The sequence below is a fragment of the Mustelus asterias genome, chromosome 1, assembly GCF_964213995.1.
Source record: "Mustelus asterias chromosome 1, sMusAst1.hap1.1, whole genome shotgun sequence".
In the NCBI taxonomy this organism is placed as follows: Eukaryota; Metazoa; Chordata; class Chondrichthyes; order Carcharhiniformes; family Triakidae; genus Mustelus; species Mustelus asterias.
Window position 1 is genome coordinate 126,701,835 of NC_135801.1, and position 15,580 is coordinate 126,717,414.

Consider the following 15,580-nt stretch of genomic DNA (forward strand, 5'->3'; position numbering starts at 1 on the left):
CATGCTACTTTATGGGCTCTCTCTGATCTCCATGCTACTTTATGGGCTCTCTCTGATCTCCATGCTACTTTATGGGCTCTCTCTGATCTCCATGCTACTTTATGGGCTCTCTCTGATCTCCATGCTACTTTATGGGCTCTCTCTGATCTCCATGCTACTTTATGGGCTCTCTCTGATCTCCATGCTTTTGCGGGCTCTCTCACCTCCACGCTGCTTTACAGGCTTTCTCTCCCATAACACAGTGCTTTTTTATGGGCACTCACTCTCTGAACTCCATGTTGCTTTATGGGATCTCTCAGCAGCCTTTTGTTTCACAAGTATGTAATGAGATAAAGGAAAAAAAATGTGCACTTATATCTCACTATTCATAACTTCAGGACTTCGCAAACCACTCTACAGCCAAAGTACTTTTGAAGTAATCATTGTTGTGATGTGGAGAATGCAGCAACCAATTTCATTACAACAAATTCTCTCAAACAACACTGAGATGATGACTAGTTAATCTGTTTAAATGATTCTCACTGACAAATAAATATAGTCCAGGACCATCAGGGTAAACTCCTTGCTTTGCTTTGAATGAGCACCATGGGATCTTCTTTCACATCCACTTGAAAGAACACATGGGGTTTCAATTAAACGATCACAGCACCTCTGAAAAATAGTATTTGCAACAAGCTTCAGCCAGAAATGCAGAGTGGATGATCCATCTCGCCTTCTTCCTGGCCTCCCAGATGCCAGTCACCTGCCAATTCAATTCACTCCATGTGATATCAAGAAAGGGCAAAAGGCACTGCATTACTGCAAAGGTTATGGGCTCTGTCAATATTCCAGCAATAATATTGAAGACTTGCACTCCAGAACTAGTTGCACCCTTAACCAAGCTGTTCCAGTACAGCTATGACATTGGCATCTACCTGACAATGTGGAAAACTGCCTGGCATGTTCTGCACACAGAAGCAGGACACAGCCAACCAGGCCAATTACCACGCCAGTCTACCAGTTTACCCTCGATCACCAACTAAGTGATGGTAACGGTCACCAACAGTGTTATCAAGCAGCACCCACTCAGCAATTATCTGTTCATGGGCACTCAATTTGTGTTCCACCAGGACCACTCAACTCCTGACCTCACTACTGCCTTTATCTAAACATGGACCAAAGACCTGGTCAAGAAGTGAGCCTGACTGCCTTGGACATCAAGACAGCATTTGGCTGAGTATGACACCAAGGAATCCTAGCAAAGCTGAAGTCAATGGAAATCGGAGGGGGGGGATATTCTTCATTGGTTGGAGTCATACCTGGCACAAAGGAAGATGGTTTTGGTTATTGGAGGTCAATCACCTCAATCGCAGGACATCACTGCAGGGGGTCCTCAGGGTAATGTTCAACTTCATCTGCCGCATCACTGACCTTCCCTTTCATTATAAGTTCAGAAGTGGGGATATTTAGCAGTATTCATGACTCTTCAAATACTGAAGCAGTCCACTTCCATATGCAGCAGAACAATATTCAGGCTGATAAGTGACAAGTAATATTTGCGCCACACAAGTGCAGGAAATGACCATCTCCAATCAGAGAAAATCTAAACAACTCCACTTGACGTTCAATAGCAATACCACCACTGAATACCACGCTACCAACATGCTGAGAGTTACCATTGACCAGAAAGTGAACTGGACCAGTCACTAGTATCGCCATCCCTTCACTGTCACTGGGTTAAAATCCTGGAATTTCCTCCCTAACAGCACTGTAGGTGCACCTACACTACATGGACTGCAGCAGTTCAGGAAGTCAGGTCACCACCACCATCAGGGGCAATTAGGGATGGATAATAAATGCAGGCCTAGCCAGCGACGTCCACATCCCATGAAATAAAAACAAAGATCTGACTTCTAAAGTGTTCAATAAATTTGTGAAAAGAAAATTAGAAGCTCGTTGAGATTCCAAATGCACAACTGAAAAACTTACTGTGGAGCAATACGTCGCCAGTAACGATCGATTCCATTTTTGAAGTACAGCACAGCAAGCCACCGTACATTTATATCTAGTGCATGATTAGTGAAGATATTCTGAAAAAAATACAAATAAATTAATTAATTTGGCTGAATGGTCAGATTTTTAATAAATAAATTAGCTTCAGGTGGGCATTTTAAGTCAGAAATTTGTCTTTCATGCTGAACTTCTCCCGAAACAGATTCTTAAAACATCTTAAATTGCAGACACACAATCTAGCCAACATCCTTGAGACCAGGCAACATCCGGCTGAACCTTCTTTGCATTCTCTCCAAAGCTTTCACAACCTTCTGGTAGTGTAGCGACCAGAAATGCTCTGAATACTCCAAATGTGGTCTAACCAAGGTTTTATATAGCTGCAAAATAATTTCCCAACCGCTGTGCTCAATGCCCCGGCTGATGAAGGCAAGCATGCCATGTGCTTTCTTAATCATCTTGGCCACCTGTGTTGCCACTTTTAGGGAACTGTGGACCTGCACGTCCAGATCCCTTTGTATATTAATGTTTCTAAAGGGTTCTGCCATTTACAATACAATTCACACCTAAATTTGATCCTCCAAAATGCATCACCTCACATTTGTCCGGATTAAACGCCATCTGCCATTTCTCTGCCCAAGTCTCCAATCTATCTTATATCCTGTTGTATCCTCTGACAATCCCCTGTACTGATGTGGAGATGCCGGCGTTGGACTGGGGTGAACACAGTAAGAGTTTTAACAACACCAGGTTAAAGTCCCAACAGGTTTATTTATGACAGATGTTAGAGGTAGGTTCTTTATTCAGAGAGTAGTAAGGGCGTGGAATGCCCTGCCTGCAGCAGTAGTGGACTCGTCAACATTAAGAGCATTCAAATGGTTATTGGATAAACATATGGATGATATTGGAATAGTGTAGATTAGAGGGGCTTTAGATTGGTACCACTGGTCGGCGCAACATCGAGGGCCGAAGGGCCTGTACTGCGCTGTAATGTTCTGTGTTCTATGTTTATTTGGTAGCAAATACCATTAGCTTTCGGAGCGCTGCTCCTTCGTCAGATGGAGTGGAAATCTGCTCTCAAACAGGGCACAGAGACACAAAATCAAGTTACAGAATACTGGCTAGCCAGTATCCATCTAGCCAGTATTCTGTAACTTGATTTTGTGTCTCTGTGCCCTGTTTTTGAGAGCAGATTTCCATTCCATCTGACGAAGGAGCAACGCTCCGAAAGCTAATGGTATTTGCTACCAAATAAACCTGTTGGACTTTAACCCGGTGTTGTTAAAACTCTTATTGAATCCCCTGTACTATCAGCAATTCTACCAATCTTCATGTTGTCCGCAAACTTACTAACCAAACCACCCACATTTCCTCCAGGTCATTTATATATACTACAAACAACAGAGGTCCCAGCACTGATCCCTGCGGAACACCACTAGCTGCAGATCCCCATTCTGAAAAACACCCTTCCACCGCTATTCGGGCTTCTATAACCAAGCCAGTTGTGTATCCATCTAGCCAGCCCACCCCGAATCTCATGTGATTTTAGTTTTTGTACCAGTCTGCCATGTGGGGCCTTGTCAAATGCCTGACTAAAGTCCATATAAACTACATCCAGTCCTTCCCTCATCAACTATCTTTGTCACCTCTTCAAAAAACTCAATCATGTTGGTGAGACGTGACCTTCCCTGTACAAAACCATGCTGCCTGTCACTAGCCAGTCCATTTTCTTCCAAATGTACATATATCATGTCCTCAAAGTAAAGTTTATTTATTAGTCACAAGTAAGGCTTACATTAACACTGTAATGAAGTTACTGTGAAAATCCCCTAGTCGCCACAGTCCGGCGCCTGTTCAGGCCAATGCACCTAACCAGCACGTCTTTCAGGCTGTGGGAGGAAACCAGAGCACCCAGAGGAAACCCATGCAGACATGGGGAGAACGTGCAAGCTCCACATAGACAGTGACCCAAGCCACAAATCGAATCGGGGTCCCTGATGCTGTGAGGCAGCAGTGCTAACTACTGTGCCACCATGCCGACCTATCAGTATCTTCTCCAAAAGCTTCCCCACCTCTGCCGTCAGGCTCACTGGCCTATAATTTCCCGAATTATCCCCGTTCCCTTTCTAAAACAAGGGAACAACATTGGCTATTCTCCAGTTCTCTGGAACCTCGCCTGTGGTCAAAGACGATGTGAAGATATCTGTTACGACCCAAAGATATCTGTTAAGACATGTGCCAAAACTAGGAGAGCCGACTCCTGCCACAAACTAGGCAAGCAATAACATGACACAATCATACACACCGAATCATAACTTACAGACAATGTCACACATAGAGCACCATCCTCATCCCATGTCATATCCTGCCCCACCAGCAGGGCAGACCCAACAGAAGTGGCAGCACAATTATGGACAGAAGGGGCTGGTCATGAATATCCTAAACACAGATACTAGATCATGAGGACGCATTGCATCAGATCAAACATGGACAAGGAAACCTCCTGCTGATCACCTCCTACCATGCACTCCCTGATCAGATGAATCAGTGCTCCTCCATGTTGAACACAACCTAAACAAGCACCACAGGTAGAAGGCACAGAACGCAATCCAGGAGAGGAACCTGAAGTCCATCACTAAGAGTGATGAAATTATCACCAAGAGTAATTATGAATTAAAAGATATTTCCAGTTGTGGAACAGTCCAAAACTAGCGGTCATAAGTTTACAGTTAGTTGGCTATCCTTCCTGTTCAAGATGGGACATAAGGCCTTGGCAATGTTCCTTCATTGGGCACGTGTTACACTTTGTGCCGCATCCTCAGTAAACCCGATCACTTCCAGTTGTCACACAGTCCTCCTCCATGCCATCTTAGAACAACCTTCAGTATTTGCTCTTGGGACATCCTTTGCTTGTGTCCAAGACATCTTATTTGCCGCTTTTTGATCTCAAGGACAAGGTTGTAGCAACCAGTCTTCTTGCCCAGATGCTCACTTGAAATTTAATTTGGCTAGTAGATGTTGTAGATCTTACATCAGCAACTGTTATAAAAGGTATTGTTGACAAATCTCACGACGTAAGTGAAACCCTCGATATACTCTGACACATCACTATCAATGGTAATTGGAGGTGATGCAAGAGTGTTGACACTCATGACTTGTGTTTTCTGCTTGTTGATATGCAGACCAGTCCGCATTCTGTACATGCTGAGTCTGTCAGACTTCCCCCAAACATGAGTATATCTTAAAGAGATGGCAGCAAGAACATCAGCAAAGTCAAGGTCCTCCAAGTATGAAAAGGTGGTCCACTGAATTCATCTGCAAAGGTCCTACACATTTACAATAAGATTTGCAGATAATGTACAGGTCTGATAAGTATATAGTAGTTACTGATAAATCCAATAAACCATTCAGGATAAACATTTTTTGAATCCAGAGTGATTAGAATATGTAACTTTGAATTTCCACATGAAGCAGTTGAGGTGAATAGTGTAAATGAACTGCAGGGGATATGGATAAGTGCATGAGGGAGAAAAGAATAGGATGATATGCAGATAAGATTAGATGAAGTAGGATGGAAAGAGGTTCAAGTGCAGGATAAACACAGCACAAATCAATTGGGCCAAATAACCTGTCTATACACTGTAAACCCTCTCCTATTCTGTTGGATAGGCGTTAAACCAATTTCTAAGCTTGTTCCAGTGGTTCAGGAAATTTTAAATATCTCAGAGCCTCAAAAAGAAGCAGGCAACAACTTGCAAGTATTCTTCCCGAAACTGTCACCAAAAACAAATTAATTGGTCATTTTTGTTGCAATTTTTAGTGGAACCTTCTCTTGGACAACATGGATTTGATTTGATTCCTTATTGTCACATGTATTGGTATACAGTGAAAAATATTGTTTCATGCACACTATACAAAGAATACCGTTCATAGAGTACATGGGGAAAAGGAAAGGAGAGGGTGCAGAAAGTAATGTTACAGTCACAGCTAGGGTAGAGAGAAAGATCAACTTAATATAAGGTAGGTCCATTCAAAAGTCTGATGGCAGCAGGGAAGAAGTTGTTCTTGAGTTGATTAGTACGAGTCCTCAGACTTTATCTTTTTGCTGATCAATTTACTTACACAACTGTCAATAAAATAGTTAAATATATTTGAAGTTCTTTGAGTTACTGGAAACACGTGTTCTTGTGCTACAAATGCAAGTTTTTCCTTTGCTGAAAGTCATTTCAAGCTGATTGTCATTGATTTATTTTGTGAGCTATTCTCTGAATATTTTTATCTTCTTTCTCAAACTCTTTGTTACTAGCCTTTGCTAAATTTCTCCTTTCTCCAACCTATATCCAAGATAGCAATGTATGCTCGGATCCGCAATTTTAGGCTACAAAATGGTTATTCATTTCCGTGAGCCAAGAAAATCTGGATTGAGAAACTACTCAATTATGGTCCCTTTTTGGCTATAAATCACTACTTCAAATGCAATTTATTTTGTCAAGTGTTTCAAGAAGTTTCAACATCAGTCCATGTATAAATCAGGGATGAGAGTGGCCAAAAACAACAAAATCTGAAAATTAGTGGCTGAAGACAAAAACGTCTTTTTTGTGACAAGGAATCATATAATTTCAACACTTATGATCTGCAGTGAAATGCAAAATGCTTCTAGGCTACTTCAATAGCTGGAGATGTTAGACTTCAAGTGGGTAGAAACATTAGTTTTTCCTTTGTTTACCTTCTATTACAAAACTATGGATCAACACATTTGTATCAAATCAGCAAAGTGACCCCAGGATTTCAGCTTTTGATGCAGTTAGCGCATGTAACTCAGGATGAAGTCCACACTAACAGAACATGACCACACTGGATTATGCAATCCACGGCTGCCAATCTTGTGTTTCTTAAAACAAATCTTAACTCAAAAGGGAAAGCAAAAAAGGAATCAATTCTCCTAGTTTCTAAGAAAACAAAAACTGGAACTGAGATTTGGAAAACAAAACTGCTGGGTAGACTGAAACTGGCTGAAGTGATAGAAGGAATGCAGGGCCATCCAAGCTCAGTAGTAGAAACTGCTGAATCCAGTGATGCAATGCAGGCAAGCAGATGGAGAGCGCCCAGGTTCAGAAGTTGAGCATCAGTGGCTGCAGCTGCTTCTGTTCCTTGAAGATGACATTGGTAGATCTACACCTTCCAAACTTTTGTAAGCAGAGTTGAGGAGATTCTGCAATCAAGTGTGCCATTTGTAGTGAAGACTCTGCCCGTGGAACAGCATGGTGCTGTCGATTCCCAGGAGAGAGGAGCTAAAAGTCCTCATGGGGAAGACAGAGTTTTGAAAGGCTTTGTTGACTGAGTTTGATGACATAAGCTATGTGGACTGCCGAGTTAATTCATGAGAACTCACTTGGTTGTATCTGCCATTGAATGTGGAATTTAAACAGTTTATAATCAATTGCAATTTGCCTGTTAATTCATGTTTAATTTATATTGATTCTGGGTGTTCGCATATAGGTGGTTAACTGAGATAGTATTTAGTGGTTGCTTTGTTTGACTCTTGTGTAAGTAAAAATGATTCAACTGTGGGATCGTCTAGGTTTATTCTTTTGGTAAATAACTGGGATTTTGGATTTATTTTTTGAAAATAAAAATGTTGCTCGTGTTTACCGAGATCATAAAATTAGGGACTCTTTGTGGGATTTTGAATCAACAGATAGATATGGGCGATAGGATTTGCTGACGTTAAGGCTCACAGGATTTCAGGCTGAATTGCACTATTCTTATTGAGAAGAAGAATGGCTTTGTCAATTGCTATGGCTTTACTGGAGAGGGAAGATTTATCCCAGAGTGAATTGTGCGATACTGAGTGACGGCACACTTCGAGTCTGCTCAAAGCAGAGATTTTAGGAGCTGAGACTCTCACCTCCCAACTTTGGCTGCGTTAGAGGAAGAGGCAGCAGTCAGGAAAAATTCTGCCAAAGGGCAAAAATTCCTCAGTCCTGATAAATGCAAATATATTTATCGGTTTAAAGGAAAAGGAATCACTGCTCAGCACACATCAAAACCTCAGTCAAATGAAGCACTTCCCAGAAATCACTATTTGGAAGCAGGAAGACTGGCTGACCAAGGACAGAGGACAACTGTCCTGGCTTTACTGGCTGAGATCAACTAACACAACAGAAGATGATAATCAATAGAAATTTCACTGTCTTTCAATGAAGATCTCAGGAGGTTGGGATCAAAATACACCACGAGGACATTTTATGATAAGTTTTATTTTGCAGCTAACTTGTGCTAATTTGAATCTGACACTGCCAAAAAATTGATAATTATTCCACTTAACCAATATATCCACCGCGCACTTGAATAACATCAAATATCCATCAAAATAAATGTAAACAACAATTCCAGAGTAAGGGCATCAGGAAACCATCAAATAGTGATTTGCTCTTTACAAGCAATCAGCAGTAGGAGAGATTTGAGATGATTGGCTATTTTCAGCCCTGACAGAGATCTTCAAAATTATTTGAGTGTTTCAAAGTCATGACTTGTTGCTTCCACTGAAAAAAATCATTAATTCTAAAACATTTACGAAATAATTCAGGGGAGGTTAGAAAACAAAATCAACTCATAACCGTTGTGGAAAACTATTTTAAAAAACAAGTTTTCTAGTTAGAACATAGAACAGTACAGCACAGAACAGGCCCTTCGGCCCACGATGTTGTGCCGAGCTTTATCTGAAACCAAGATCAAGCTATCCCACTCCCTATCATCCTGGTGTGCTCCATGTGCCTATCCAATAAGCGCTTATTTGCAAAGTTATTTGCAAAGGTGCAGTATCAAAGGTACAAAAACCCTGTAGGAGACTGTGATGAGGCAAGGTGTCAAGCAGTACATGTTTAATGAGTCTTAGTGTCACACTTCCTTTCTACAACTGAGCAAGCCTGTTTGGGCCAATATCATTTTCCTAACAGCATTGTGAGTGTACCTACACCAGGTGGCCTACAACCAGCTCCCACAGCTCAACACCTCCCCTTAACAATTAAGGTCAATGGCGTGTTCCTCCAAAATATGGACCATCCTCCATATTTTGGGAGCCTCCTCTCAGCAAAGGCAGACATGGGCAGTGAAATACATCATTTGTTCAAATATGCTAGTTCAGCCATCAGACAATTGAGGAAACAGCATCTGAAACATGGTTTACAAAGCAACAACAATCCCTGTGCTCCTATATTCTGAAGGGGCTGGGACAACCCCTAACAAGCACCTCAAATCACTAGAGAAGTATCACCTAGCTGTATGCAGCAATGTCCTCCAAATCCGATGTCAAGAAAAGCTGTGGAACAATAGTGTCCTCACCCAGCATCAAGGCGCTAATCACTTAAAACCAGCGCCACTGGGTGGGATATGTGGTTCATATATGCCTGACACCAGACTCCCAAAGCAACTGTTCTACTCGGAACTCAGCAAAAGCAAGACACTCCGAGGAGAACAATGGAAAAGCTCGATGGATCCTTGAAGAGGATAAACATCCTTCATAGATCATGGTTTGTGACCGACCAAAATAGAGAAGCCTCATCCAGGAAGGCACTGAACACATCAAGAGTCTTAGGTGGGAACATGTCAAAGTGAAGTCAAGATATCAGAGGTTATGCACAAACCTCCAAACAGCCCATCCACTCAATTATTCAAGCACTCCCTGGCCCATATTGGCATATTCTGCAGATTGCATACTGGACTCATCAGCCAAGTCATCTCAGAACTCGTCAAACTGGAGTGAAGTCTCCTTCATCCCAAGAGACTGCCTAAGAGTGAAGATACCACATGGACTGCAATGGTCCAAAAAGACAGCTCATCATCACCTTCCCAAAGGCAATTAGGGATGGGCAACAAACGCTGGCCTTACCAGCAATCCTCACGTCCCATGAATGAATTTTTTAAAAATGTGCCTTTGTCACCTCTAAATTCAATTACTCCAATCCAATCCTTTTAATCCTTTTGATCATTATACCCATAATTTTTTCCAACCCCACCCCATCCCTCACACACCCATAAACAATGGTGCCTCTGACCGACACTGACTTCAAATTCCCAAATATCTCAAATTTTAAATTCTCCTCCTTGTTTTGAATCAGTCCATGACTTCACCATCAACCCAAACCCTTCTGCCCACCAAAACACTATAAATTTCTCCAACCCCGTAAGTCTTCCCTTCCAACTCTTTGTTACAAGCCTTTGCTGCCCGGTGCTGCCAGCAATTTTATGGTTTCTAAAATTCTGCAATTGGGCTTAATGGCTCTCTAGTTCAGATGAATGTCTAAAACCATTGATTCAAGGCTGTTAAATAAGTCACTAATTTCAGAGCTTTTGTTTAAAATTTAACAGTTGCTGTAACAATTCCACAAGACAGTTGGAAAATTATGGTTTTTTTGAGGCATTAAAATATTTCTGTTTTACACAGATTTGAATAGATTGATAAACTAAGGTCCATTCGGAAGAATCCTGCTTCCGACATCATGAAGCAGGCTTTGTAGTCTGGAGTATATTAACAGTATAATAAACAACTCATAACTATGTACATATTTAGACTAGAGGATAGAAGCGTGGAGCTGACTCCAGTCTAATTCTTAATCCAACAATGTACATCTCCAAACTGACCACGGCTCTGGGTCACGTGTCTTGTTACATCATGAGCAGCACGGTAGCACAATGGTTAGCACTGCTGCCTCATAGCGCCAGGGACATGGGTTCAATTCCGGCCTCGGGTCACTGTCTGTGTGGAGTTTGCACATTCTCCCCGTATCTGCATGGGTTTCTTCCGGGTGCTCCAGTTTCCTCCCACAGTCCAAAGATGTGTGGGTTAGGTTGACTGGCCATGCTAAATTGACCCTAATGTCAGAGGGTTAACAGGATAAGAATGTGGCGTTATGGGAATAGGGCCTGGGTAGGATTGAGGTTGGTGCAGACTTGATGGGCTGAATGGCCTCCTTCTGCACTGTAGGGATTCTATGATTCTATTCTATGATCATTGTGTGGGCTGTACTCTATTCACTCCCACATTAACCCTTGATGTTCCAAGCCCTTCCACTACACCGCTTCCCTCCCAAACTTGCACCCCCGATTTGATTATTGACACGTATTATACAGTGAAAAGTATTATTTCTTGCATGCTATACAGACAAAGCATACCATTTATAGAGAAGGAAAGGAGAGGGTACAGAATGTGTTACAGTCATAATAGGTGTAAAGAAAAATCAATTTAATGCGAGGTAGGTCCATTCAAAAGTCTGTTGGCAGCAGGGAAGAAGCTGTTCTTGAGTCGGTTGGTACATGTCTTCAGGCTTTTGTCCCCTTTTTGCCCAACTGAAGGTGGTGGAGGAGAGTATGTCCGGGGTGCGTGGGATCCTTGATTATGCTGGCTGCTTTGCCGAGGCTTTGTGAAGTATAGACAGAGTCAATGGATGGAAGGCTGGTTTGTGTGATGGACTAGGCTTTGCTCATGACCCTTTGTAGTTTTTTGTGGTCTTTTGGACAGAGCAGGAGCCATGCCAAGCTGCGATAACCAGAACGACTGCTTTCTATGGTGCATCTGCTTTCTATGGTGCATCTGCTTTCCATGGTGCATCAGTAAAGGTTGGGTGAGAGAGTCAGCGGGCATGCCAAATTTCCTTTGTCTCCTGAGAAAATAGAAGCGCTGGTGGGTTTTCTTAACTATAGCGTGGAGGAACCGGTTGTTGATGATCTGGACACCAAGAAACGTGAAGCTCCCAACTATTCCCACTTCATCCTTGTTGATGTAGACAGGGTCATGTCCTCCACTGCGCTTCCTAAAGTTGATTACTATCTCCTTCATTTTAATGACATGGAGGGAGATTATTGTCGTCAAACCAGTTCACCAGATTCTCTATTGCTTTCCTGTACTCAGTCTCATCATCGTGTGAGATCTGATCCACTACAGTGGTGTCAACAATCAAGTTGGAGAGGAATTTGACCACACAGTCATAGGTGCATAAGGAGTATAGTAAGGGACTGAGGATACAGCTTTGTGGGGTACCATTGTTGAGGATAACCTTGGAGGAGGCATTATTGCCTATCCTTACTGATTGCAGTCTTTGGGTTAGGAAGTCTAGGATCCAGTCACAGAGGGAGGAGCCGAGCTCTAGGCCAGAGTTTGGAGATGACTTTTATAGGAATAATGGTGTTGAAGGTGAGCTGTAGTCAATAAATATGAGTCTGACATAGGTGGCTTTGCTATCCAGGTGTTTCGGGGTTGAATGTAGGGCCAGGGAGATGTCATCTGCTGTGGGCCTGTTGTGATGATAGGCAAACTGTAGTGGATCCAGGCAATCTGGGAGGCTGGAACTGATTCATGCCATGATTAACTTTTCGAAGCACTTCATAATGATGGATGCCAGAGCCACCAGGCAACAGTCATTAAGGTACACTGCCTGGCTTTTACTTTGGTACAGGGATGATGGCCATCTTCTTGAAGCAGGTAGGGGCCTCAGATTGGTATGGAGAGAGATTAAAGATGTCAGCTGGTCCGCACAGGATCTGAGTGCTCATCTGGACCAGTCACTTTCCGTGGGTTGACTTTCGAGAAGGTTGATCTGACGTCGGCAATGGTGACCTCAGATACAGGTTTGCCCAAGGCTTCCGGGGCAGAAGTCAGGCTCTTGCTGACCTCTTGCTCAAAACGGGCAAAGAATGCATTGAGCTCATCGGAGAGGGGTGCATTGGTGCTGGTGATTCTATATGCCTTCATCTTGTAGCCTGTTATGTCTTGCAGATTTTGCCATAGTCAGTGGGAGTCCATGTGGCTAGCCTGGGACTCTAGCTTGGTCTGGTACTGCCTTTTGGCATCTTTGATGGATCTTGGTAGATCGTACCTGGATTTCTTGGTTACTTTAGTTTACTTCCAAGTCTTACATTGCTCTTGTGCATTAACATCACTGTTACAGCCTTAATGCAATCTAACATTATTTCCACTACAATATCAATAACTTTCTCACTACCCCATCTCCCCCTTTACATCCTTGAAGTTAGAAGTTCAGGTGGTCTGGAGGCTTTATAACCCTTCCACATCTCATTCATCATTCTATCAAGAGAGTGCCATGCTCTGGTGTTACTTGTTCTTGGCTTGGAGGTTGGATTGGTGTTTAAATATGGTTTTGTCTGTTTCTTCCATTGCTTATATTAAACCACACCTGCTTGGTCTGGTTGGTTTGGCTATGTATGGCTGTTGATACTCTTGACTGTTTCTTAAGGGGCAGGTGAAAATAGTATTCATTTACTTGGTATTTTTCTTCTTTCTTTTCTGTTTAGGCCCATATGGAAGCTCACTGATGCCGAGGAAGAGCATTCCTGTGGCAAGAAGATTGAGTAGCATGTTCACCTCTGCTTTTTGTTGTTGCTGCTATGCAAATGTTACCAAGTTCCAGCATCCCTTGTGGTTTTGGCACACTGGCTGGAAGTTGGTGTATGTGCATAGTGGTTGGTGTGTCAACTGACAGGGTCATCTTCATAGTTGGAGGTAGAGGTTCCTCGGGCTGTTGATCCTTCTCTGGTACCACTGTCACTGGAGGTCTAATGGTAATCTTGTGTGCAGTAGGTTAGTCTAACTTTCCAGGACCTACAATGATGATGGGGAAAGCTGTTCCTCAAAAAGAGAAGAGTCTGGATATTATTTAGTGTTTGGGGACTCAGGAACATGCTGTCCAGGCCAACTAACAACTGTGGTAGTCTTGGTGTTGTCCCCAGCTGGAAAAGATTGAGCTATGCAGACATCTTTGCTCAAAGATTTGTTTGTCATTGTACCTCAGTGGTTCAAGGATCCTGCTGAGCACCAGGAGTCAGACTCCCTCTGATCCATACAGTGGAGTGTCTGTCATTCAAATCCAAAGGCCTGGAGCCATGGTTCCATGACTGACAGGGCTATCACGCTATCACCTAAATCTAATTTGAAATTTGTTAAGTGACTGTTTACCAGGATATCAGAATTCCAAAATTACGAACCACATTCTCTGACGTGCCCAAGAAAAACGCCTGCACGTCTTCAGTCTCAGTCTTGTGGATTACCTTAGGGATGTCTGTGTAGCTCTGGAGTTTTGACTTGCACAGTTTACCAGTATCCCTGTCTGTTGCAATGGAAACATCGAGCCGTAGTCACAGGACAGATCTTTCCTATGAGAACATCTCTCAATGCAGTGCTGGCAAGGTGTCTCTGCTGGGTGGTTCAGGGATTGCTTTCCCTGACTTGGGTGGTTCCTGCATTTTTGTGACGATATGATGGACTGACGGTTGGTTTCCGTCCCATGAAGTGCTCTTGCCTCTTAGGACGATCCTGTATTAAGGTAGCTCAGTCTAGTTAGCTGGATACCTTGTCGAGGACAGAATCATACACCCACCACAATTCTGTCTAGGATGAGCTCAAACTTTAAAATCACCAGAGTCACAAACTTCTGCCATCCTACTGAGATTAATGAAGGAATCAACATGTTCCCTGGGAGCTGGACTCCCTTTTGTTAAATTATTTTATTGGCTCTCAAGTTGAAATAGATTTCGAAAGATTTCAAAATATCACATTTGGCAGATGATTCATCAACAGGCTGTCAGGTAATTATGTCATCTGCTATTGGCCTAATTGAATAAAGAACTGTACCAACTTGCTCTGCCTCAGATTTTTCATTCGCACTTGCAGCAATGCTGTATCTTAAAATCCTCTCCTCCAAAGGTCTGGGCCATGTGTGAATCCCAGTGGAGCTGAAAATGTGAAACTGCAATTCCTTTTTGAAGGTTTTAAAAAAGCGTGGGTACAACTTTGAGAGATAGCAGGCTTCCAAGATGGTGCTGCCGTTACTGATGAACAACAGAAACAAAGGATCTTCCCATGCTTGTCAGTTTTTGGCAGGCTTTTCATTATTACAGCCGCACACGGGACCTCAACTGTGGCGTAAATCGGTTGGCTGCTGACATAGTTAATTTGGTGGACTCATGTTTACAAGTTAGAATTCTTGGAAAGGCACTATGGGCTTGTTTGTTGTTTCACACCTGAATGGACACGAGGTACCCAGAGCAGATAAAATGTATCTATTTTTTCCCAGACTCAGAAGCCATACACCAAGGGTAAAAGTCTGGAATTGGGTTTTGACTGAATAACCCAAAAGGGTCTGGAATTTAAATTTTTATCTCACCCTTGCAAGCTGCACGCGTTGTCGACTGAAACGAGGCTTCCAAGGACAATGCAAGGGAGTCTTCTGCTGGAGTAAAACTTCTACCTTTCTTGTTTGCTTCCAGAGTTCTTTTTTCCTTTTAGGTGAATTTCTTCAGCATCTGTAGCTTCAGTTGGGAGTTAGGTTCAGTGCGGAATCCATTGGAGGCGTCTTTTTCTTACAGAAAATGCTGGAAAATCTCAGAAGGTCTGACAGCATCTGTACGGAGAGAATAGAGCCAACATTTCAAGTCTAGATAACCCTTCGTCAGAAGGGTCTCATCTCTCCCCACAGATGCTGTCAGACCTGCTGATATTTTCCAGCATTTTCTGTTTTTGTTTCAGATTCCAGCATCTGCAGTATTTTGCTTTTATCTGAGCATCTTTTCCTTAGCT

General features: G+C 42.7%; 1 protein-coding gene across 12 annotated transcripts in view; it reads right to left on the reverse strand.

Annotated features, from left to right (window-relative positions):
- ipo11 (importin 11) overlaps positions 1-15,580 on the reverse strand; it is a 548,937-nt gene that overhangs the window by 472,275 nt on the left and 61,082 nt on the right. For all 12 annotated transcript variants that reach the window (XM_078218342.1, XM_078218361.1, XM_078218371.1 and 9 more), the window contains one exon: positions 1,969-2,069. In XM_078218342.1, coding sequence (XP_078074468.1) covers positions 1,969-2,069 — 101 coding nt within the window. The remainder of the gene's footprint in view (positions 1-1,968; positions 2,070-15,580) is intronic.